The 23,314-nt window shown below is 38.0% G+C and overlaps 5 protein-coding genes and 1 pseudogene across 5 annotated transcripts in view; all 6 read right to left on the bottom strand.

Annotated features, from left to right (window-relative positions):
• Positions 1 to 327: 327 nt before the first annotated feature.
• On the bottom strand, positions 328 to 2,271 carry LOC107586191 (protocadherin beta-16-like). Its single transcript, XM_016273460.1, has one exon. The coding sequence runs from the start codon at positions 2,149 to 2,151 to the stop codon at positions 328 to 330; it is 1,824 nt and encodes a 607-aa protein (XP_016128946.1). The 5' UTR covers positions 2,152 to 2,271.
• A 56-nt stretch (positions 2,272 to 2,327) lies between these two features.
• On the bottom strand, positions 2,328 to 12,283 carry LOC107586190 (protocadherin beta-7-like). Its single transcript, XM_016273459.1, has 5 exons — positions 12,279 to 12,283; positions 10,168 to 10,448; positions 8,105 to 9,960; positions 5,070 to 5,714; positions 2,328 to 2,390 (listed from the first exon to the last, which is right to left on the bottom strand). The coding sequence occupies exons 1-5, from the start codon at positions 12,281 to 12,283 to the stop codon at positions 2,328 to 2,330; spliced, it is 2,850 nt and encodes a 949-aa protein (XP_016128945.1).
• A 242-nt stretch (positions 12,284 to 12,525) lies between these two features.
• Positions 12,526 to 14,082, bottom strand: LOC107586189 (protocadherin gamma-B7-like). Its single transcript, XM_016273458.1, has one exon. The coding sequence runs from the start codon at positions 13,864 to 13,866 to the stop codon at positions 12,526 to 12,528; it is 1,341 nt and encodes a 446-aa protein (XP_016128944.1). The 5' UTR covers positions 13,867 to 14,082.
• A 1,244-nt stretch (positions 14,083 to 15,326) lies between these two features.
• On the bottom strand, positions 15,327 to 17,855 carry LOC107586188 (protocadherin beta-7-like). Its single transcript, XM_016273457.1, has 2 exons — positions 15,444 to 17,855; positions 15,327 to 15,341 (listed from the first exon to the last, which is right to left on the bottom strand). Exons 1-2 carry the CDS (start codon positions 17,853 to 17,855, stop codon positions 15,327 to 15,329), a joined length of 2,427 nt encoding a protein of 808 aa, XP_016128943.1.
• A 992-nt stretch (positions 17,856 to 18,847) lies between these two features.
• LOC107586187 (protocadherin gamma-A3-like) lies at positions 18,848 to 21,261 on the bottom strand (annotated as a pseudogene).
• Positions 21,262 to 21,631: 370 nt separating this feature from the next.
• Positions 21,632 to 23,314, bottom strand: part of LOC107586186 (protocadherin gamma-A9-like) — a 4,792-nt gene continuing 3,109 nt past the window's right edge. The window contains exon 3 of the mRNA XM_016273455.1: positions 21,632 to 23,309. Within this exon, the coding sequence (XP_016128941.1) occupies positions 21,860 to 23,309 (1,450 nt within the window). The 3' untranslated portion in view covers positions 21,632 to 21,859. The remainder of the gene's footprint in view (positions 23,310 to 23,314) is intronic.

The following is a 23,314-nucleotide window of genomic DNA, read 5'->3' as shown; positions in this document are numbered from 1 at the left end:
CTTAGCTTGCATTTTAAAATATTTCTTTGAATATGGCAATTAACATATTTATTGTTAACCTTTATTTGAATATGGCAACATAAAATCATGCTCTACAATATGTATATGTGTAAATCTCTTGACAGAGCCTGTCCCTATCAGCCAGTCACTGTGTGCACAATTAGTAAGCATGCTGACACCATCCATAGCAACAAGGTCATTCCCGCCCTTACTCTTAGCTTAAGACTTCTCTCTATTCCTAAGTAAAAGTATGTCTCAGCAGCTTTGTGAATTGGTTTTAAGAGAAAACACTTAGCTAAAAACTTTTACTGCTATTTAGGAGAAGTCTTAATGGTAAGATAAAATGTTTTGTGAATATGGGCCCAGATATCCAACATCTGCAGCACGAGGCACAATCTCAGCCACCACAGAAGCACCAGTCTGTTCTGGATACAGAACCTGAGGAGCGTTGTCATTCTGATCCTGGATATTGATAGTTATTGTCACTTCAGAGCTCAAGGGCGGGGATCCTCCATCTCGAGCTGTCACGTTAAAGGCAAACGATTTCAACTGTTCAAAATCAAATGATTTATCTGCATGAATAGTGCCAGTATGTGAATCTACAGATACGAGAGAACGTAGTGGTGCACCACGCATGTCTTCATCCTTCAGGAAGTAGGACAATTGCGCATTGGGACCCCAGTCAGCATCATTTGCTTTAACAGTCATTATAGTCAGACCAGGAGAATTATTTTCACTAACAAATTTTTTATATTCCTCGAACTCGAATACTGGCGGATTGTCATTCACATCAGATATTTTTACATTAAGCGTTTTGTTCGCGTGGCGCACAGTAATTCCTTTGTCTGACACCAAGATCGTTATGTTATATTCAGCAAGACTTTCTCGATCAAGCATATCATCAGTAACTAAAGTATAATAGTCCGTGAGTGATGACTCGATTTTAAACGGTATGTTTTGATTTATTGAGCACTGAACAAGGCCATTTTGACCAGAATCTGTGTCCTCTACGTTAATGACGGCTACAGTTGTTCCCACTGGGGAATTTTCAGGAAGGGTGTTTGAGAACGACATCAGCTGTATGGTTGGAGAATTGTCATTCTCGTCAATTACATCTATGACAATTTTGCAGGTATCTGCGAGACCCCCTTTATCTCTCGCTTTAATATTTATTTGATAACTATTTTGAGATTCATAATCTAAATGATCAAGAAGTCTAATTTCACCTGTTTCTGTATTTATCTCAAAAAGCTCTCTTGCTTCTTTGCTTGCAAGAGCAAAGGAATAGGAAACCTGGCCATTTACACCTTCGTCAGCATCAGCAGCACTAACAGTACCGATAACAGTACCAGCAGGTGAATTCTCTCTAACTTCAGTTTTAAATACTGACTGTTTACACACTGGAGCATTATCATTAACATCCAGAACAGTAACATGAATTTTTACAGTGCCTGATTTCTGAGGTGACCCACCATCAGTTGCCACAAGAACCAATTTAATCTCATCGCGTTCCTCTCGGTCTAGTTCTCGTTGTAAAACCATCTCAATGTATTTGTTGCCATCAGTCTGACTATGAACCTCCAGTTTAAAACTATCAGTTGGATGTAGTTTATAGCTCTGTATTCCATTTAGACCTACATCTGTGTCTATTGCGCTATCCAAAGGAAACCTAGTTCCAGAAATTGCATTTTCACTTACTTCCAAATTAACATTTTCTTTTGGAAATAACGGAGCATTATCGTTTATATCTTGCACCTCAACTGTGACTCGATGGAGTTGGATAGGGTTTTCAACGATAAGATCAAAGCTGAAGCTGCAAGGCGTCGTTTGCTTACATAGCTCCTCGCGATCAATCCTTTCTTTAACTTCTAGAGTCCCTTTGTCTCTGCTCAGATCGACATACTGTCGTCCGCCCTTTGTTACGACGCGAGCTTTTCCAGATATGAGTCTACTTATCTCTATCCCCAGATCCTTGGCGATGTTTCCAACGAATGATCCCTCTGGCATTTCCTCTGTGATGGAATATCTCGCATTGCAATATATGACGTCCACTCCATAAAAGCAGAGAATGAAAAACACAACCTGCCATTTTGAGTGTCTAGAAACCATCCATGGATTGTGTGCATTGCTCGATAACCTTAAGAAAGCCATCTTGATAAGATGCGTCGCTATACGAAGTTGGAACACGTATGAATAAACATCATAATCCCAAATACAAAATAACGCATTTACGTTCTTTTCATCGGAAGAACACTGCGTATGCCCATCCTCAACAAACGCGTCAATAAGGGATGGATTGCTGAGCAAAAACGCGCTCAACTCAGATGTTAATCAACAGCGGCACTCAGAGCTTCAAAGTCGCAAATACAAGACCAGCAGCCGTAATGCGACTGTTACAAGCCAAAGTGCAACATCAGTTCAGGCATTAATCAGTGCCAGGCAATAGCGGGAAAAAGAAAAAAAAACTAGCCATTTCAGCACTATCGGCATGAACAGCACCCGACGATTTTAATCCAGAATTCAATGTTAAAGAAGCTCCAACAACTGACAAAAGTATAGCTTCAGGAAATACACTTTAGTTTTTATTATATTGTTATTATTATTATTATTATTAATTGTATTATAATTATTATTTAAAAAAATCTTTATTAAATCTTTATAAAATAAATATTTAAAAACTGTTAATTTATTCAGACAAAACTAAATTTGATCAACTAAACTGATTGATTGATTTTTGTTGTTGTTTTCACCAGTTAGCATCATCAAGGAATAAGCCAGTCAACATCTTTACAGTTTTAACATAAAAGTAAGAAAGTAATAAAATTATTAAACATTTATCTTTTAATTCTTGTTTGAATAACATCAACATGTTGTGCTTTGTGCCTGGTTGTACAAGTGAATGTATTTATGGTCAGTTGCCCGTACAAATTTCCAGGCTTTTTCAGTCTCTATTATAAAATTAATGATTTAAATATGTACATCACAAGCTTGCATCCCAGTTAATTTAGAACAAATACGATTTTTTCTTACCTATAGAAGAATATCCATTATTGGTTCACAGAGGAGAGCATGAAAGACAAAAATGAGATGAAACAAGTTAGGACTGTTTACATGAAATCTTTAAGGCATTAAAGTTAAAAACAGCATGATTTTATGGCCAGCTAAACAAACAAAAAAATAAATAAATAATAAATAAATAAAAATATAAAGAATTTCCCTTTTTAAGGATACTGTATTTTAAAGATATTATTGTAAAAACAATAAATAAATAAATACATACATACATACATAAATAGATAAATACATATTTTTTAAAAAATCAAGTAAGCTTTACAGATCTTTGTTGGAAGTGGAATACTACAATATTATTGCTAACATTCATGCTTGTTCAAAAAGCCATAAACAATTATTTATTGCACATGCACCTGTGGAACAGTCCTTAACATACTGGCAATTAAAGTCATAGTGACGGTAATGTCCATAATATAAGACACCTAAGACATTGCTACAGAGAGACAGAAAGAACAGCTTCATCCTTGCAGTGGCAAACCACGCATAACCATGTGTCCCCATGTTTGAGAACTTGTCTTGGGGGAAATATTTCACAGCAAGAACTGGCAAAACTAATTCAGTCCATGGATGAGATTATCTGTAGTACTTAAAGCAGCTGGTGGACACACTCTATACTGACTGCTCTTTTGATATTGACCCTCTATTGTCCCATGTCGGACAACATCTCCAGGACGCTGCGCTCCATGTGACTAGGATGGAGTTTTGGTTCCTTGCCGCTGTCGCCTCTGGCTTGCTTAGTTGGGGACACTTCATTTCCAGCGATATCGTTGACATAATTGCAAAGATATTATTTAAACTGAGCTGGATGTTGACATCACTGAATTCAATGATGAACTGTCTTTAACTGAAAAAGTTTACTATTGTTTACTATTGTCATTTTGCATTATTGACACTATTTTCCTAATTAATGCTGTTCAGTTGCTTTGTCACAATCGGTATTGTTAAAAGCGCTATATAAATAAAGGTGACTTGACTTGACTTGACTTGTGCTCAGGGACTGATTATTCCATTTCTGTTAGTCAGATGTCTGTGAAATTTTTTCAATTTGTGTCTCATGGGGTTGAATCTTCTGTTCATACATGTTCATACGTGTTAATTTAGATAAGTTAGTTTATTTATTTATTTTTATTTTTTCTGTGTCAATGTGTCATTTTTTCTGAAGCACTAGGACAAGACAACAACACCTAGCACCATTTTTTTATTTTCCATTTGTCATGTTGTTTCTTTATATGGCAAGTACTTCCTTATGTGAAAGTTAGATTTTAGATAGAAAAAGTTACAAATATCAAAAAGCCACAGTAAAATAATACACTGACAGCTACTAAATAACAGTAAATACATATTTTAAACAATTGTTTGAAAGATTTACAAAGATTTTTGGAGAAATTGTCAGACTTCCTGACAATTAAAAGGGTGTGGGGTGGGGGGAATAAAATAAAATAATGGAGAGTGGGAAATTAAATGGGAAAAGAAACCTGAAATGACAATTACAATTCCATTTTATTACCTTATTTTAATATTATTAGTGTTGTGATGAATTTAATTATTCTTTTTACAAGAATCATAGCAGTACGTCTTTCACTTTACAGATGAATTAATATGTATGTGTATTTTAAAACCGTTAAAAAGGCATGACAGAAAACCTCAAATATGTACAACTCTGACAGAAAATAATGACTGTGAGGCTAATGATACATAGATCAGAATTGCATTTTTTTTTAAGAATATAAGAATAAGGACAGAATCACAAAAACAAATACACAAAGTGAAGCCAGTACTAAAGGAATGTATTAATTTACCAGAGTGGGGTAGCGGAGTCCTTCGCCAGTGGTGTCACTACATGTGTTTGTTGTTTTTTCGTCACAACACAAAGTTTGAGTGAAAGGAATTGTGTTTTCATTGTAAGACGTGATGAACTTAAAGTCACTGGTGCGTGAGCCTGTGGTTAGATACGTGTCATAATTGTAAGAGCTGCGGAGAGTTCCTGCTCCATCCACATCTGCATAATTGGGAGGGAGATAGGCGCTGGGAACAGCAACTGCTCCATCAAACAACAGTCTGGGCTTTCTCCTGTGACCAAACTTCACTGCCATGATCAACAGGATGAACGTCAGGAAGAAGGTGGACACGCAAACTAATGCAATGATCAAATATAATGTTAATTTAGAGTTGTTGTCCTCATAAGTCATATCTTTAAGTTCAGGAACTTCAGAAAGGTTGTCAGAAATTAGTAAATTTACAGCACAGGTCATAGACAGAGAGGGCTGTCCATTATCCTTTACTGAAATAACAAGGTTCTGCTTCATATTGTCAGATTCAGAAATGTCTCGTTGTGTTTTGATCTCTCCACTATGGAGACCAATAGTGAACAGTCCCGGATCAGTAGATTTTACAATCTGATAGGACAGCCATGCATTCTGTCCAGAGTCAGCATCTACAGCGATCACTTTGGACACCAGAGAGCCTGAGAGAGTCGTTTTAGGGATCATTTCAGTCATTAAAGATTTTCCATCAGGAACAGGGTATAGTATCTGTGGAGAGTTATCATTCTCATCTGTTATGAAGACTTTCACAGTCACGTTACTGCTGAGTGGTGGAGATCCATTGTCTCTGGCAACAACTTTGACAGTGAAGTTTCTGAACTGCTCATAGTCAAATGATCTTACAGCATGAATCACCCCTGTATCTCCATTAATAGATAGAAACGAGGACACTGCGACCCCATTGACTTCACTGGCTACCAGAGAGTACAGTACAGTCCCGTTCTGTCTCCAGTCTGGGTCATTTGCACTGACAGAACAAACAGAAGTGCCAGGTTTGTTATTTTCACTTATATAAGCCCTGTAGGACTGCTGCTCAAATACAGGGGAGTTGTCATTGATATCAGAAACTGATAAGTAAATTATTTTGGAGGATGATAAAGGTGGAGTTCCCCCATCAATAGCTGTTAGAGTTATGTTATAATGGCTAGTAAATTCGCGATCCAGCGGACCTGTAGTGACAATTGAGTAATAATTTTTAATAGATGGATTTAGCTTAAAGGGGACATTTTCTTGAATAGTACAGTAAACCTTTTTGTTATCCCCTGTGTCTTTATCCTGAACATTAATAATAGCCACTTCAGTGCCAGGCTCCACATTCTCTGGGATTTGATTATCATTAGATTTTAAATGAATAACAGGAGTGTTGTCATTAAGATCGATTATATTTATTTCCACTTTTGCATTAGAAGCCAAGCCAGAACCATCCTTGGCCTGAATACGTATCTCATAATTGTTTTTGTCTTCGAAATCTATTGGTCCAATAACTTTAATTTCCCCACTTGTTTTATCAATAGAAAAAAGGCTGGACGCCTTATCTGAAATTTGGCTAAATTCATACACTACATGCCCATTCACTCCTTCGTCAGCATCCACAGCGCTTACTTTGACTACCATGGTATCTAAAGGCGAGTTTTCTAAAATGCTGGCTTTATAAAAAGACTGAGTAAATACCGGGATATTATCATTGGCATCCAGGACAACGACACGAATTACAGCAGTGCCAGATTTCACTGGAGTTCCACCATCGATTGCGGTAAGAACCAAATCCATATCTTTCTTTTGTTCGCGATCTAGTTCTTTTTGCAGTACCAGCTCGCAATATTTTCCTCCATTGGAATTAGAATGAACAGATAAAGAAAAGTGTTCGTTTTTCTCAAGTGAATAATTTTGAATGCCATTTTGGCCCTCATCTGCGTCATGCGCCTCCTCCAAGCGAAAGCGTGCTCCTGTGCCGATAGATTCTCCAATTTCAAGTTTGATTAGTTTGTTAGGAAATCGTGGTGAATTGTCATTTGTGTCCTCTATTTTCACAGAAATCCGATGGAGCTCTAGCGGGTGTTCTAGAACTAAGTCGTATTTTAAGACACAGGGTGCTTTTGAACCGCACAGTTCCTCTCGGTCGATCCTCTCCGTCACAATAAATTCACCTTTTTGTAGGTTAATCTCACAATAACGATTTTCATGTTCCTCCATGTCTAACCGAGCGTTTCTTGACAATAGCCCGTCCGTTTTAAGACCGAGATCCTTCGCAATATTTCCGATTACTGATCCTTGTTTCAGCTCCTCTGATATGGAGTAGCTCAAATCCCCATTGCTTTTGCGCATGAACAGTAAAAAGAACGCGATGCACGTCGACCAAGAAAAGAATCCTAACATAATCGCCATTTGTTAATGTCAGTTAATTTTAAACTCAGCCTCCACAATCCACAGTGATATTTACATCAGCCCAAAAACCTATATAATGATGCGTGTGAATAAGGCGTGTCGTGATGTTTAAAGTATTATGACAGAGGGAGGGCAGTCATAAAGGATACTGCATTCTTGGTCAATAGCGACCCTCTGAGTTTGCATATCACATTACAATTATGCATCAAGATGGATTCAAAGTAAAGTGGGACAAAGTAATGTAAACACAATAAAACTAATAAGTAAATAAATAAATAAATAAAACTGTACTCTGTGTTTGTCTTAGAATTTACTGATTTTAAGCCACAAGGCTAACACTTTACTTGAAGATTTTAAAATAATTTATAAAGGTATTGATAATGTTCATTGTAATGCATTATATATTTTCAGAAATAAATGTAGGCAATATTAAAATGTATTATAATATTTGCAGATTCCTTGTTACACCTGAAATTGGTTGCTTACAATGTTTTAATATAATATCATTTCTTATTATACTTTCTACTTTTTGGTGTAACAATAAATAGATACGTTTTATAATGTATTATAACAATTGTTCATGAGATCATACAATGCATTATAAGGTGCATTACAAGGCACAGTTAATGAATTAAAAATACTTAATGCTTTACATAAAGGCATCGAGTAAAGTCTTACAGACAAAAGCCTAATTTATAGAATTGTATAATGTGCTTTATGAATGAAATGGAAAAACTGATATACATATTTCTTTCAGGCACAGCTGAAAAGAGGCAAATACTGTAAAACTATATCAGAAATGCATTATTAAATAGGCCTCATACCTCGTCAGCCTCTTCTGTGTTGACAAGAGTGAGAACATGTGTTCCAAATGAATCACTTTTAACTGATTTCAGAGTCCCACCAGCAGGAATTGTGTTTTCATTGTAAGATCTTATGAATTTGAAGTCACTGGTGTGTGAGCCTGTGGTTAGATATGTATCATAATTGTAAGAGCTGCGGAGAGTTCCTGCTCCATCCAAATCTGCATAATTGGGAGGGAGATAGGCGCTGGGAACAGCAACTGCTCCATCAAACAACAGTCTGGGCTTTCTCTTGTGACAAAACTTCACTGCCACGATCAACATGATGAACGTCAGGAAGAAGGTGGACACGCAAACTAATGCAATGACCAAGTAGGACGTTAATTTAGAGTTGTTGTCCTCATAAGTCATATCTTTAAGTTCAGGAACTTCAGAAAGGTTGTCAGAAATGAGTACATTTACAGAACAGGTCATAGACAGAGAGGGCTGTCCATTATCCTTCACCGAAATAACAAGGTTCTGCTTCATATTGTCAGATTCAGAAATGTCTCGTTGTGTTTTGATCTCTCCACTATGGAGACCAATAGTGAACAGTCCCGGATCAGTAGATTTGACAATCTGATAGGACAGCCATGCATTCTGTCCAGAGTCAGCATCTACAGCGATCACTTTGGACACCAGAGAGCCTGAGAGAGTCGCTTTAGGGATCATTTCAGTCATTAAAGACTTTCCATCAGGAACAGGGTATAATATCTGTGGAGAGTTATCATTCTCATCTGTTATGAAGACTTTCACAGTCACGTTACTGCTGAGCGGTGGAGATCCATTGTCTCTGGCAACAACTTTGACAGTGAGGTTTCTGAACTGCTCATAGTCAAATGATCTTACAGCATGAATCACCCCTGTATCTCCATTAATAAATAGAAACGAGGACACTGGGACCCCATTGACTTCACTGGTTACCAGAGAGTACAGTACAGTCCCGTTCTGTCTCCAGTCTGGGTCATTTGCACTGACAGAACAAACAGAAGAGCCTGGTTTGTTATTTTCACGTATATAAGCACTGTATGACTGCTGCACAAATACAGGAGGATTATCATTCACATCTGAGACAAATAAATGAATTGTCATGGAGGTGGATAATGGTGGAGATCCCCCATCTGTGGCTGTGATGGTAATGTTGTAATCAGATTCTTTCTCTCGGTCTAGAGCTTTTGTAGTCACTAGAGAGAAATAGTTTTTAACAGATGGGTTCAGTTTGAAAGGAACATTTTGCTGAACAGAACAACGAATCTGCCGGTTTTCTCCTGAGTCTTTGTCTTGAGCATTAATGATTCCCACCTCAGTGCCTGGCTCAGAGTTTTCAGGTACTGGGTTATTCAAAGATTTAAGGGTGATTCTAGGCGGATTGTCATTCACATCAATTATATCTATTATAACTTTAGCAGTTGATGCTAATCCAGATGCATCTTTCGCTTGAATTCCCATTTCATACTTTTTGTCTTTTTCATAATCAATTTCTCCAGTCACCACAATTTGTCCTGTTGTCTTATCAATAGAAAATAATTTTGCAGTTTTATCTGACATTCTGCTGAATTCATAAGTTACTTCTCCGTTTGGACCTTCATCTGCATCCTTGGCGCTCACTCGGATTATTTCTGTTCCTGAAGGTGTATTTTCAGCCAGGGTGACTTTATAAACAGACTCACTAAACACTGGGACATTATCATTAGCATCGAGAACAGTGATGTGTATGACAGCAGTGCCAGACCTCTGCGGTGAACCACCATCAGTGGCTGTGAGTATCATATCTATCTCCTGCTGCTGTTCACGATCCAACTCCTTTTCCAACACGAGTTCAGCGTATTTTCCCCCATCTGCAGTATCATGAACAGTCAATATAAAATGTTGATTTTTCTGCAGTGAATAACTGTTGACCGCATTTTGTCCGACATCCGCGTCATGCGCCTCATCCAAACGGAATCGCTGACCTTTATCTGCCGATTCTCTGATTTCAAAGATAATACGTTCATTTGGAAATCGTGGTGCGTTGTCATTTATATCCTGAATTTTAAGAATTATACGATGGACTTCAAGAGGGTTTTCCAGGAAGAGATCATAGCTAAGAATGCAGGGAATTTGGGATCCACAAAGCTCCTCTCGGTCTATTGTCTCTGCCACGATTAAATCACCAGTATTCAGATTAATATCACAGTACCGTTTGCTGCTGTCCTCACTGTCTATCCGAGCCTTACGAGCAGATAATTGTTTCACATCCATCCTGAGATCCTTTGCTATATTTCCAATCACATACTGGCGCTTCGTTTCTTCCTCAATATTGTAGCTCAGGTCATCACAGACAGATCTCAGAGCAAAGAGAATGAGAGCAACAAAATACGTAAAGAAAGGAACTGAAAATAATCCGTGTTCCATTTTTGAAGAGATGATGTTGCAAATGTTCAATAGTAAATTACTCTTTTGCAGAAAATATTCGAATAATTCTGTCAGCATTTACGGGCGGTTACTCCATTTTGTGCGGCGTTTATTCTAACACACAGCTCATCTTGCATGCATTAAGTGTGGGATGAGAGTCACATCAGTCTTGGTGAATAGCGACACTCTGAGTTTTTTTGGGTCATTGCATCATTCATGTATTTATTGAAAAGACAGCAGGGATTAGCCAAGTGAAGTTTGATGTTTGTCGACGCTTATTATTGTAAAATATCAATTTACATAAAAATAAATATAGGAAACTGACTGAAAATAGTCACACATTCAGAGATAAAGAACAACAGAAGGTTCTGACGCTGTCCATGCTTGTGGTTCTGAAACGGGATGACCTCAGAGACATTCAACGAGAAAATACTAACGTAACTTTAAATCCAAATTGAATAAAAGCGTGAAACCGTTTTAAAAGACAGAGAAGCTTATTATCCTATTCAGCGCTTCAACCAAATTTTATTTTTCTTTTTTTTTTCTAAATGTTAACGTATATGTACATTGTACTATCGTCCTCAAAGTGATAACTGTTCTAATACTTTCAGACCATATACGTTAAACCTTACAAAATAGCTAATTTTGTTTTTAGGCTAAAACAACAACAGAAAATTGCAAGATACCCTTAAATCTGACAGAGCTCAACTACACAATTTAGCCAATGCCACATTCATTTTTCTAAACACGTTTGAAGACCGCAATTCCCATAAACAAACAAATAAAATAAATAAATAAATTCATGAAAAAAAACCATTTATATATATATATATATATATATATATATATATTACAGAATTGATGAACGCAAGGTTGAAGTAGCTACTGTTAAAGGAGTGCAAGAAGGCAGGAAGTACACAAATTTATGATATCAATAAATCGCGACCTACATAATCTGGTCTATTGAATGAAAACACTTCAGACATCAACTACATTAAAGTGTGAGGTATTTCAAAGCTTATTGTGAAATAATTGTTGACTTTTGAAGAAATCCAATTGTAATGTAAGTGAAATATGTCACGTTTTCAGTCAGTACTGGTGCACTCTAGACCTGTGGTTCTGAAACCGAATGACTTCACAGACAGATTAGGCGAAATGAGAAAAACAGGTTTTAAAATAAAAATGTATTTATATTGGCTACTTCAAGTTTTAACTGAAATGATGTATGATCAATCTCAAAATAATAATAATAATAATAATAATAAATTAAAATTAAAAAAGGCTTATTAAAAAAGATAAAGAAAGGGAAATAACAGTAAAACAAAGTATTACTTCGGAAATAAACATATATCTTATCCAAAATTCAACAATGCAATGTGATATGCCGTCATACCAGATACTGATAGCTGTGTGCCAATAAATGTACTAAATCGTGGGACTAGAAGCAAGTCAAAGACCCATTCAGGTCTATTTAATAGTTTTCTTTATAGATGTGGCCATTGTGTTTTATAGATACCTTAAAATGAAGGGCAGGAAATGAAGAGAGCTGATGGCAATAAAATACAGACATTTATAATGAAGTGTGAGGTTCTCATAAATAGCCACCCAGCATTGTTAAACAAAAACCGCTTTAAAAAAAAGTGGCTTATATTATTTATTTATTATTATTATTATTATTATTATTAAAATACATATAAACGGAGATACCAGGAAATACAATACTGTAATTAAAGAGAGTCGAGACGAGTTAAACTTCACTTACCTCATCTTCATTCCCTGTAACATCAAGTGTTATCATGTTGGTTCCAAATTGAATATTGTGCTCCTTTTTCAAAGTCTCACCAGCAGGAAGTGTGTTTTCACTATACGAGCTCATAAACTTAAAGTCACTGGTGCGCGAGCCTGTGGTTAGATACGTGTCATAATTGTAAAAGCTGCGGAGAGTTCCTGCTCCATCCACATCTGCATAATTGGGAGGGAGATAAGCGCTGGGAACAGCAACTGCTCCATCAAACAACAGTCTGGGCTTTCTCCTGTGACATTGTCATGGAGGTGGATAATGGTGGAGATCCCCCATCTGTGGCTGTGATGGTAATGTTGTAATCAGATACTTTCTCTCGGTCTAGAGCTTTTGTAGTCACTAGAGAGAAATAGTTTTTAACAGATGGGTTCAGTTTGAAAGGAACATTTTGCTGAACAGAGCAACGAATCTGCCGGTTTTCTCCTGAGTCTTTGTCTTGAACATTAATGATTCCCACCTCAGTGCCTGGCTCAGAGTTTTCAGGTACTAGATTGTTCAAAGATTTAAGGATGATTCTAGGTGAATTATCATTAACATCAGTTATATCTATTATAACTTTAGCAGTTGATGCTAATCCGGAGGCATCTTTGGACTGAATTATCATTTCATAGTTTTTTTCATTTTCATGATCAATTTCTCCGATCACCACAATTTGCCCTGTTGTCTTATCAATAGAAAACAATGTTACAGCTTTGTCTGATATTCTGCTGAATTCATAAATCACTTCCCCGTTTTGACCTTCATCAGCATCAGTGGCGCGCACTTGGATTATTTCTGTTCCTGAAGGTGTATTTTCAGCCAGGGTGACTTTATAAACAGACTCACTAAACACTGGGACATTATCATTAGCATCGAGAACAGTGATGTGTATGACAGCAGTGCCAGACCTCTGCGGTGAACCACCATCAGTGGCTGTGAGTATCATATCTATCTCCTGCTGCTGTTCACGATCCAACTCCTTTTCCAACACGAGTTCAGCGTATTTTCCACCGTCTGCACTATCGTGAATATCCAAAGTAAAATGTTCATTCTTCGATAGCGAATAGCCATTAATACCATTTTGTCCTATATCCTTGTCGTGCGCCTCATCCAAACGGAATCGCTGGCCTTTAACTGCTGATTCTCTGATTTCAAAGATAATACGTTCATTTGGAAATCGTGGTGCGTTGTCATTTATATCCTGAATTTGCAGAATTATACGATGGACTTCAAGAGGGTTTTCCAGGACGAGCTCATAACTGACAATACAGGACATTCGAGATCCACAAAGCTCCTCTCGGTCTATTGTCTCTGCCACGATTAAATCACCAGTATTCAGATTAATATCACAGTACCGTTTGCTGCTGTCCTCACTGTCTATCCGAGCCTTTCGAGCAAATAATTGTTTCACATCCATCCTGAGATCCTTGGCTATATTTCCAATCACATACTGGCGCTTCGTTTCTTCCTCAATATTGTAGCTCAGGTCATCACAGACAGATCTCAGAGCAAAGAGAATGAGAGCAACAAAATAGGTAAAGAAAGGAACTGAAAATAATCCGTGTTCCATTTTTGAAGATTTGATATTGCAAATACTCAACAGTTAGTGGCTCTTTGACGGATGATATTCCATTAATTCTGTCGGTGTCTACGGACTGTTACTCCATTTTGTGCGGCGTTTAATCTAACAGACAGAGCTCATATTGCTTGCATTAAGTGTGGGAGGAGAGACACGGTCTGCATTTTTGGTCAATAGCGACACTGTGAGTATTTTCTGCTCATTGCGCCTTGCATGAAAAGACGACGGGTCACAAATAACAAGACCAGAATACGTCTGGGGTTTTTTTACGTGTTATTTTTCAATAAAGTATACAGTTTACATTTAAATTTAAAATTATGATTTTAAATTTCAATAAATGTAAAATAATTATACAGGGAGAAAAGTGAAAGACGTCACGTCTTCAGAGAAAAAAATACAACAGTCAGTGCTGGCGGTGTCCATGCTTGTGGTGCTGAAACTAAATAAGCTCAAAGACAGACTGGTTGAGAATATACTGATGTAACCTTGAATTTATATTAAATAAATAATTAAATCCGTTCTAGTAATGAATGTATTTTTCACCATTTCAACTAAACTTGGTTCTTTAGTAGGTTTTAAATGTTGTACATTTTACTATCCTATGGTGGCCGAGAGAGCTGAAAGCGCTGCAAATAGAAAAAAAACACCTGCGAATTAAGAAGACATCTTCATCAATTTGAAAACACACGCGCTGCAAATTCTCACAACACAAAAAAAGAAACGCTGCAAATACAAAACAAACAAACAAATACATAAACGCGATGCAAATTCTCACAACACAAACAAACGCTATGCAAATACAAAACAAACGAACAAAAACAGAAACATTCTGCAAATATGCACAGATCATATCGGAAATGCTTAAGGGAAGCGCGCATTTTTTGTGTGTGTGTTGTTGTGAATATTTGCAGTTGTATTTTTTTTCTATGCGCAAGGTTTTTTTCTTTTCTTTTTCTTTTTCTTTTTTCTTCATTTGCAGCGCATTGAGCTCTCTTGGCCACCGTAACTATATATACACCTTAGAGTGATGCAATCAACCTTGTATCAACAAGCCATGAAACTGTTAATTCAGACAAAGATCAAATACACAGTTTTACTAGTCAAGGTCATATTATTCACCTTTTTTACAAAAAAAAAACCTTTGGTACTGCCGTGGTGATAAACTTAATGCAATAATGAACAAAAATAAGATTTAAAAAATGCCTCTAAAGTAGACCGTTGTTTTTTTTTTCATAATTGATGAAGGCAACATTATATTCCATCACACCAGGAAATCTGAATGACGTGCAGAAACTATACAAATTCATGAGATCAAAATTTGATGACCCAATAATTTGGTCCATAAACAGTTTTCTCTATATCAGTGGCAAACTTGTTCTATAAGCTAAAAAGAAATGCAGAAATACTAGGAGTGATAGCAATATCATACAAAATAATAAAGTGTGAGGTTTTCATGAATTATGCACCTAAAAAATTTTAAACAACAGCCGCCATAAAGAGTAAAGTAGCTGAAATGATCAATGGAAATACTATTCAAAATAAATAAAGTAATAAATAGCCTCTCTTACCTCATCTCCATTCCCTGTAACGTCAAGTGTTATCATGCTGGTTCCAAATTGAATATTGTGCTCCTTTTTCAGAGTCGCACCAGCAGGAAGCGTGTTTTCATTATACGAGCTCACAAACTTAAAGTCACTGGTGCGCGAGCCTGTGGTTAGATACGCGTCATAATTGTAAGAGCTGCGGAGAGTTCCTGCTTCATCCACCTCTGCATAATTGGGAGGTAGATAGGTGCTGGGAACAGCAACTGCTCCATCAAACAACAGTCTGGGCTTTCTCCTGTGACAAAACTTCACTGCCACGATCAGTATGATGAACGTCAGGAAGAAGGTGGACACAGAAACTAATGCAATGATCAAGTAGGACGTTAATTTAGAGTTGCTGTCCTCATAAGTCATATCTTTTAGTTCAGGAACTTCAGAAAGGTTGTCAGAAATTAGTAAATTTACAGCACAGGTCATAGACAGAGAGGGCTGTCCATTATCCTTCACCGAAATAACAAGGTTCTGCTTCATATTGTCAGATTCAGAAATGTCTCGTTGTGTTTTGATCTCTCCACTATGGAGACCAATAGTGAACAGTCCCGGATCAGTAGATTTTACAATCTGATAGGACAGCCATGCATTCTGTCCAGAGTCAGCATCTACAGCGATCACTTTGGACACCAGAGAGCCTGAGACAGACGCTTTAGGGACCATTTCAGTCATTAAAGACTTTCCATCAGGAACAGGGTATAATATCTGTGGAGAGTGATCATTCTCATCTGTTATGAAGACTTTCACAGTCACGTTACTGCTGAGTGGTGGAGATCCATTGTCTCTGGCAACAACTTTGACAGTGAAGTTTCTGAACTGCTCATAGTCAAATGATCTTACTGCATGAATCACCCCTGTATCTCCATTAATAGATAGAAACGAGGACACTGGGACCCCATTGACTTCACTGGCTACCAGAGAGTACAGTACAGTCCCGTTCTGTCTCCAGTCTGGGTCATTTGCACTGACAGAACAAACAGAAGTGCCTGGTTTGTTATTTTCACGTATGTAAGCACTGTATGGCTGCTGCAAAAATACAGGAGGATTGTCATTCACATCTGAGACAAATAAATGAATTGTCATGGAGGTGGATAATGGTGGAGATCCCCCATCTGTGGCTGTGATGGTAATGTTGTAATCAGATACTTTCTCTCGGTCTAGAGCTTTTGTAGTCACTAGAGAGAAATAGTTTTTAACAGATGGGTTCAGTTTGAAAGGAACATTTTGCTGAACAGAACAACGGATCTGCCGGTTTTCTCCTGAGTCTTTGTCTTGAACATTAATGATTCCCACCTCAGTGCCTGGCTCAGAGTTTTCAGGTACTGGATTATTTAAAGATTTAAGGGTGATTCTAGGCAGATTGTCATTAACATCAGTTATATCTATTATAACTTTAGCAGTTGATGCTAATCCAGAACCATCCTGAGCATGGATCCCCATTTCATAGTTTTTTTCATTTTCATAATCAATTTCTCCAACCACCATAATTTGCCCGGTTGTTTTATCAATAGAAAATAATTTGGCAGCTTTATGTGAAATTCTGCTGAATTCATAAGTCACTTCCCCGTTTGGACCTTCATCAGCATCAGTGGCGCGCACTTGGATTATTTCTGTTCCTGAAGGTGTATTTTCAGCCAGGGTGACTTTATAAACAGACTCACTAAACACTGGGACATTATCATTAGCATCGAGAACAGTGATGTGTATGACAGCAGTGCCAGACCTCTGCGGTGAACCACCATCAGTGGCTGTGAGTATCATATCTATCTCCTGCTGCTGTTCACGATCCAACTCCTTTTCCAACACGAGTTCAGCGTATTTTCCCCCATCTGCAGTATCATGAACATTTAAAACAAAATGCTTATTTTTCTCTAGTGAATAACCATTGAGTGCGTTATTCCCGATATCTGAATCATGAGCCTCATGCAAACGGAATCGCTGGCCTTTAACTGCTGATTCTCTGATTTCAAAGATAATACGTTCATTTGGAAATCGTGGTGCGTTGTCATTTATATCCTGAATTTGCAGAATTATACGGTGGACTTCAAGAGGGTTTTCCAGGACGAGCTCATAACTGACAATACAGGACATTCGAGAACCACAAAGCTCCTCTCGGTCTATTGTCTCTGCCACGATTAAATCACCAGTATTCAGATTAATATCACAGTACCGTTTGCTGCTGTCCTCACTGTCTATCCGAGCCTTTCGAGCAAATAATTGTTTCACATCCATCCTGAGATCCTTGGCTATATTTCCAATCACATACTGGCGCTTCGTTTCTTCCGGAATATTGTAGCTCAGGTCATCACAGACAGATCTCAGAGGAAACATAATGAAAGCCACGAAAAACGCAAAGAAAGTACGTACAAATAACCTGTATTCCATTTTTGAAGATTTGATATTGCACCTTCTCAACAGTAAGCGAATCTTTGACGAATGATATTATAATTCTATGTTTGTCGACGGACTGTTACTCCATTTTGTGCGGCGCTTATTCTAATAGACAGAGCTCATATAGCATACATTAGGTATGGGAGGAGAGACGCATCAGTCCGCACACTTGGTGAATAGCGACGCTGTGAGTATTTTTCTGTTCATTGCAACATTAATATATATTTATTGAAAAGATTACAGTGATCAGCCAAGTAAAGTCTCATGTTCGTTAGCTCGTTTTATTGTAAGATAAGTTATATAATTGTGTAGCTATATTTATATTGGGAAAGAACTGAAAATTGTCACGCAATCAAAGATAAAATACAACAGACAGTTCTGGCGCTGTCCAGACTTGTGGTGCTGAAACCGGATGACCTCACAGACTGATTCAACCAAACATAATTCTTGACTAAGTTTTAACGTGGATGTGCACTGTATTTTTGACCACAAAGTGATAAATGTTCACTTTTAGGCCAATACGTTAAAACTTACTAAAAGCCAAGTTTGTTTTTAGACTAAAACAACAACTTAAAATCTCAAGTAACTGTTAAAACTTGCAGAGATCAAACACACAACTTCAACTTCAACCACAAGCCAAAACCATATTATCCACAATAAACACCGCGATTCACCCTAACAAAAGGCAATAGGGAAGAAAACCAAGAGAGAGAAACTCCTCAAAAATAAACCTGCATATATACAGTATATATATATATTTATTTATTTTTTTTTTTTTTTTTCGAGAATTGGTTAATGCAGCGCTCAAGTACTGGTTAAGGTGTGCAAGGATATACATTCATAAGATCCAAAATTCGCGACCAAAATAACCTGGTACATTTAAATTGTTTTCATTATAATAAATAATAAATGCCGATATCAATAAAAAAAATATATAATCATTTGAGACACCAAGAAATGCAAAAATAAAACACAGTCCAAGTAAGTTAAGCCTTTGTTACCTCATCTTCATTTCCTGTAATGTCAAGTGTTATCATACTCGAGCTAAATTAAATATTGTGCTCCTTTTTCAGAGTCCCACCAGCAGGAAGTGTGTTTTCATGATATGAGCTCACAAACTTAAAGTCACTGGTGCGCGAGCCTGTGGTTAGATACGTGTCATAATTGTAAGAGCTGCAGAGAGTTCCTGCTCCATCCACATCTGCATAATTGAGAGGGAGATAGGCGCTGGGAACAGCAACTGCTCCATCAAACAACAGTCTGGGCTTTCTCTTGTGACAAAACTTCACTTTCACGATCAGTATGATGAATGTCAGGAAGAAGGTGAACACGCAAACTAATGCAATGATCAAATATGATGTTAATTTAGAGTTGTTGTCCTCATAAGTCATATCTTTCAGTTCAGGAACTTCCGAAAGGTTGTCAGAAATTAGTAAATTTACAGCACAGGTCATAGACAGAGAGGGCTGTCCGTTATCTTTCACCAAAATAACAAGGGTCTGCTTCATATTGTAAGATTCAGAAATGTCTCGTTGTGTTTTGATCTCTCCACTATGGAGACCAATAGTGAACAGTCCCGGACCAGAAGATTTGACAATCTGATAGGACAGCCATGCATTCTGTCCAAAGTCAGCATCTACAGTGATCACCTTGGACACCAGAGAGCCTGAGAGAGTCGCTTTAGGGACCATTTCAGTCATTAAAAACTTTCCACCAGGATCAAGGTATAATATATGTGGAGAGTTATCATTCTCATCTGTTATGAAGACTTTCACAGTCACGTTACTGCTGAGCGGTGGAGATCCATTGTCTCTGGCAACAACTTTGACAGTGAGGTTTCTGAACTGCTCATAGTCAAATGATCTTACAGCATGAATCACCCCTGTATCTCCATTAATAGATAGAAACGAGGACACTGCGACCCCATTGACTTCACTGGCTACCAGAGAGTACGGTACAGTCCCGTTCTGTCTCCAGTCTGGGTCATTTGCACTGACAGAACAAATAGAAGTGCCTGGTTTGTTATTTTCACTTATATAAGCACTGTAATACTGCTGCACAAAAGCAGGAGGGTTGTCATTCACATCTGAGACAAATAATCTAATAGTTTTAGATGACGTTAAGGGCGGGGAACCCTCGTCATTACTGTAATCGTGATGTAATCGAGATTCTCTCTCTCGGTCCAATGCTTCTGCTGTTACCAATGCAAAGTGGTTCTTAATTGATGTTATTAGTTTAAAGTGATCGTTCTGCTGAATAAAACATTTAATATTTCCATTAGATGCTGTATCTTTGTCCTGCACGTATATAACTGCAACTTCTGTACCCACAGTCACATCCTCCAGAAGCGGCGTTTTAAGAGATTTAATCATGATAAAGGGAGCATTATCATTGACATCACTGATGTCTACCACTACTTTAGAAGTGGTTGCTAGACCAGCTCCGTCTTTTGCTTTAACTCAGATCTCAAACGAAGGACCGTCTTCAAAATCTAATGGCCCTTTAATTGTTATTTCACTCGATATGGGGTCTATTGAAAAAATAGACTTTGCATTCACTGGCATATGACTAAATTCATAAGTAACATCTCCGTTTGCTCCTTCATCAGCATCACTGGCACTCTCAGTAACCACAACTGAGTCTACTGGAAGGTTTTCAGGGACACTCACCTTATATACCTACTGGCTGAGAAAAAAACTGGTTTATTATCATTAATGTCCAAAACGCGGATTTGTGTAACTACAGTGCCTGATTTCTGAGAATTGCCCCCGTCATAAACTATCAAAATAAGAGAATGCTTGTCTTGTTTTTCACGGTCCAGTTCATGCTCCAACACTATTTCTGCACATTTCCCAGTCTCGGCGCTAGTCTGTACAGCTAAACTGAAATGCGGGTTATTTGAGAGTCTGTAACCTTGTACTGAATTTATTCCGCTGTTTGGGTCCGCAGCTTAGTCGATTAAAAATCGGGACCCTTTAACTGTAAACTCTGGGATATCTAATTTTACCTCACTGTGGGGGAAGGTCGGGTTGTTATCGTTTATGTCTTGAATCTCCAGAGTTATACGGTGTAGTTCAAGGGGGTTTTCCATGAATATATCAAAAGCTAATTTGCACAAAGGTTTTTGTCCGCAGAGCTCTTCTCGGTCAATCCTTTCATTTATAACGAGTTCCCCATTCTGCGCGTTGACTTCACTGTAGCGGTTTCTTCCATCAAACTCAATCCTTAGATTCCGTGATGTAAATGTATTCCTATGGACTCCTAAATCCTGCGCAATATTGCCGACCACTGACCTTCGCTTTATTTACTCTAGAAAGGAATAACGTATATCTCCTAAGCATAATGAAACAGCGAATGGAATAAAGGACAATGGCTTTCCACACTGATAGCCGCGACGCATATGCTGAAGTGTATTCCATTCTAAATAAACGTGAAGGAAATTCTTTAAGACAATTTAATAGGCCTATTATTGAGATATGTATTGTCCTCAGACACAAACAGCAGTGGTCTGAACATGAGAGGTGTGATCTGAAAATAGGATGCAAAGCAAATGGGTGGACCGATGAACAAATTCCCGGCACAGATCAACAGCGACACACTGCGTAGTGTGAAAATATCTACAGGCAAAACGTTAAACCCCGTCAGCACACTCATTTAATTTTTAAAGGTTTATTTTAAAGGCACCGTAGTCTACAACTCTTTCGGGATGTTGAAAATGACCATGTAAAATGTGAATAACACAAGGCTCAGGAGCAGACAGAGGCGCCGATATTATGATTTATTTTCTTGCAAGAAGATTCTAGCAAAGGTCTTCCTCAAACTAACAGTTGTGGAAGTCAAAGGGAATTAAAAAAGGAATTTCTAAGAATTGCATTTCTAAGGAATTGCAAAACAGAATCCGTTCTAAAGCATTTTAAGGGCTTAAGTGCATCATCGTCATCATTTCTTTTTTTTTTTTTGCAGATGTGTTTCCAAGTCACAGTACAGACGGGCAAAATTTAAGGATTAAAACAGACCTTTACCTCTGTACACTCCCCTTCGTCAGACAGGTGCAACATATTAGAATCGATGTCACTCTTCATCAGAGTCCCACCAGCAGGAAGCGTGTTTTCATTATACGAGCTCATAAACTTAAAGTCACTGGTGCGCGAGCCTGTGGTTAGATACGCGTCATAATTGTAAGAGCTGCGGAGAGTTCCTGCTCCATCCACATCTGCATAATTGGGAGGGAGATAGGCGCTGGGAACAGCAACTGCTCCATCAAACAACAGTCTGGGCTTTCTCTTGTGACAAAACTTCACTGCCACGATCAACATGATGAACGTCAGGAAGAAGGTGGACACGCAAACTAATGCAATGATCAAATATGATGTTAATTTAGAGTTGTTGTCCTCATAAGTCATATCTTTAAGTTCAGGAACTTCAGAAAGGTTGTCAGAAATGAGTACATTTACAGAACAGGTCATAGACAGAGAGGGCTGTCCATTATCTTTCACCGAAATAACAAGGATCTGCTTCATGTTGTCAGATTCAGAAATGTCTCGTTGTGTTTTGATCTCTCCACTATGGAGACCAATAGTGAACAGTCCCGGATCAGTAGATTTGACAATCTGATAGGACAGCCATGCATTCTGTCCAGAGTCAGCATCTATAGCGATCACTTTGGACACCAGAGAGCCTGAGAGAGTCGCTTTAGGGACCATTTCAGTCATTAAAGACTTCCCATCAGGAACAGGGTATAATATCTGTGGAGAGTTATCATTCTCATCTGTTATGAAGACTTTCACAGTCACGTTACTGCTGAGCGGTGGAGATCCATTGTCTCTGGCAACAACTTTGACAGTGAGGTTTCTGAACTGCTCATAGTCAAATGATCTTACAGCATGAATCACCCCTGTATCTCCATTAATAAATAGAAACGAGGACACTGGGACCCCATTGACTTCACTGGTTACCAGAGAGTACAGTACAGTCCCGTTCTGTCTCCAGTCTGGGTCATTTGCACTGACAGAACAAACAGAAGTGCCAGGTTTGTTATTTTCACGTATATAAGCACTGTATGACTGCTGCACAAATACAGGAGGATTATCATTCACATCTGAGACAAATAAATGAATTGTCATGGAGGTGGATAATGGTGGAGATCCCCCATCTGTGGCTGTGATGGTAATGTTGTAATCAGATTCTTTCTCTCGGTCTAGAGCTTTTGTAGTCACTAGAGAGAAATAGTTTTTAACAGATGGGTTCAGTTTGAAAGGAACATTTTGCTGAACAGAGCAACGAACCTGCCGGTTTTCTCCTGAATCTTTGTCTTGAACATTAATGATTCCCACCTCAGTGCCTGGCTCAGAGTTTTCAGGTACTGGGTTATTCAAAGATTTAAGGGTGATTCTAGGCGGATTGTCATTCACATCAATTATATCTATTATAACTTTAGCAGTTGATGCTAATCC

The sequence above is a fragment of the Sinocyclocheilus grahami genome, unplaced genomic scaffold, assembly GCF_001515645.1.
Source record: "Sinocyclocheilus grahami isolate Dianchi unplaced genomic scaffold, SAMN03320097.WGS_v1.1 scaffold78.1, whole genome shotgun sequence".
NCBI classification, from domain to species: Eukaryota; Metazoa; Chordata; class Actinopteri; order Cypriniformes; family Cyprinidae; genus Sinocyclocheilus; species Sinocyclocheilus grahami.
The sequence above is the reverse complement of the archived record's forward strand: the minus strand, read 5'-3'. Positions and strand labels throughout refer to the sequence as shown.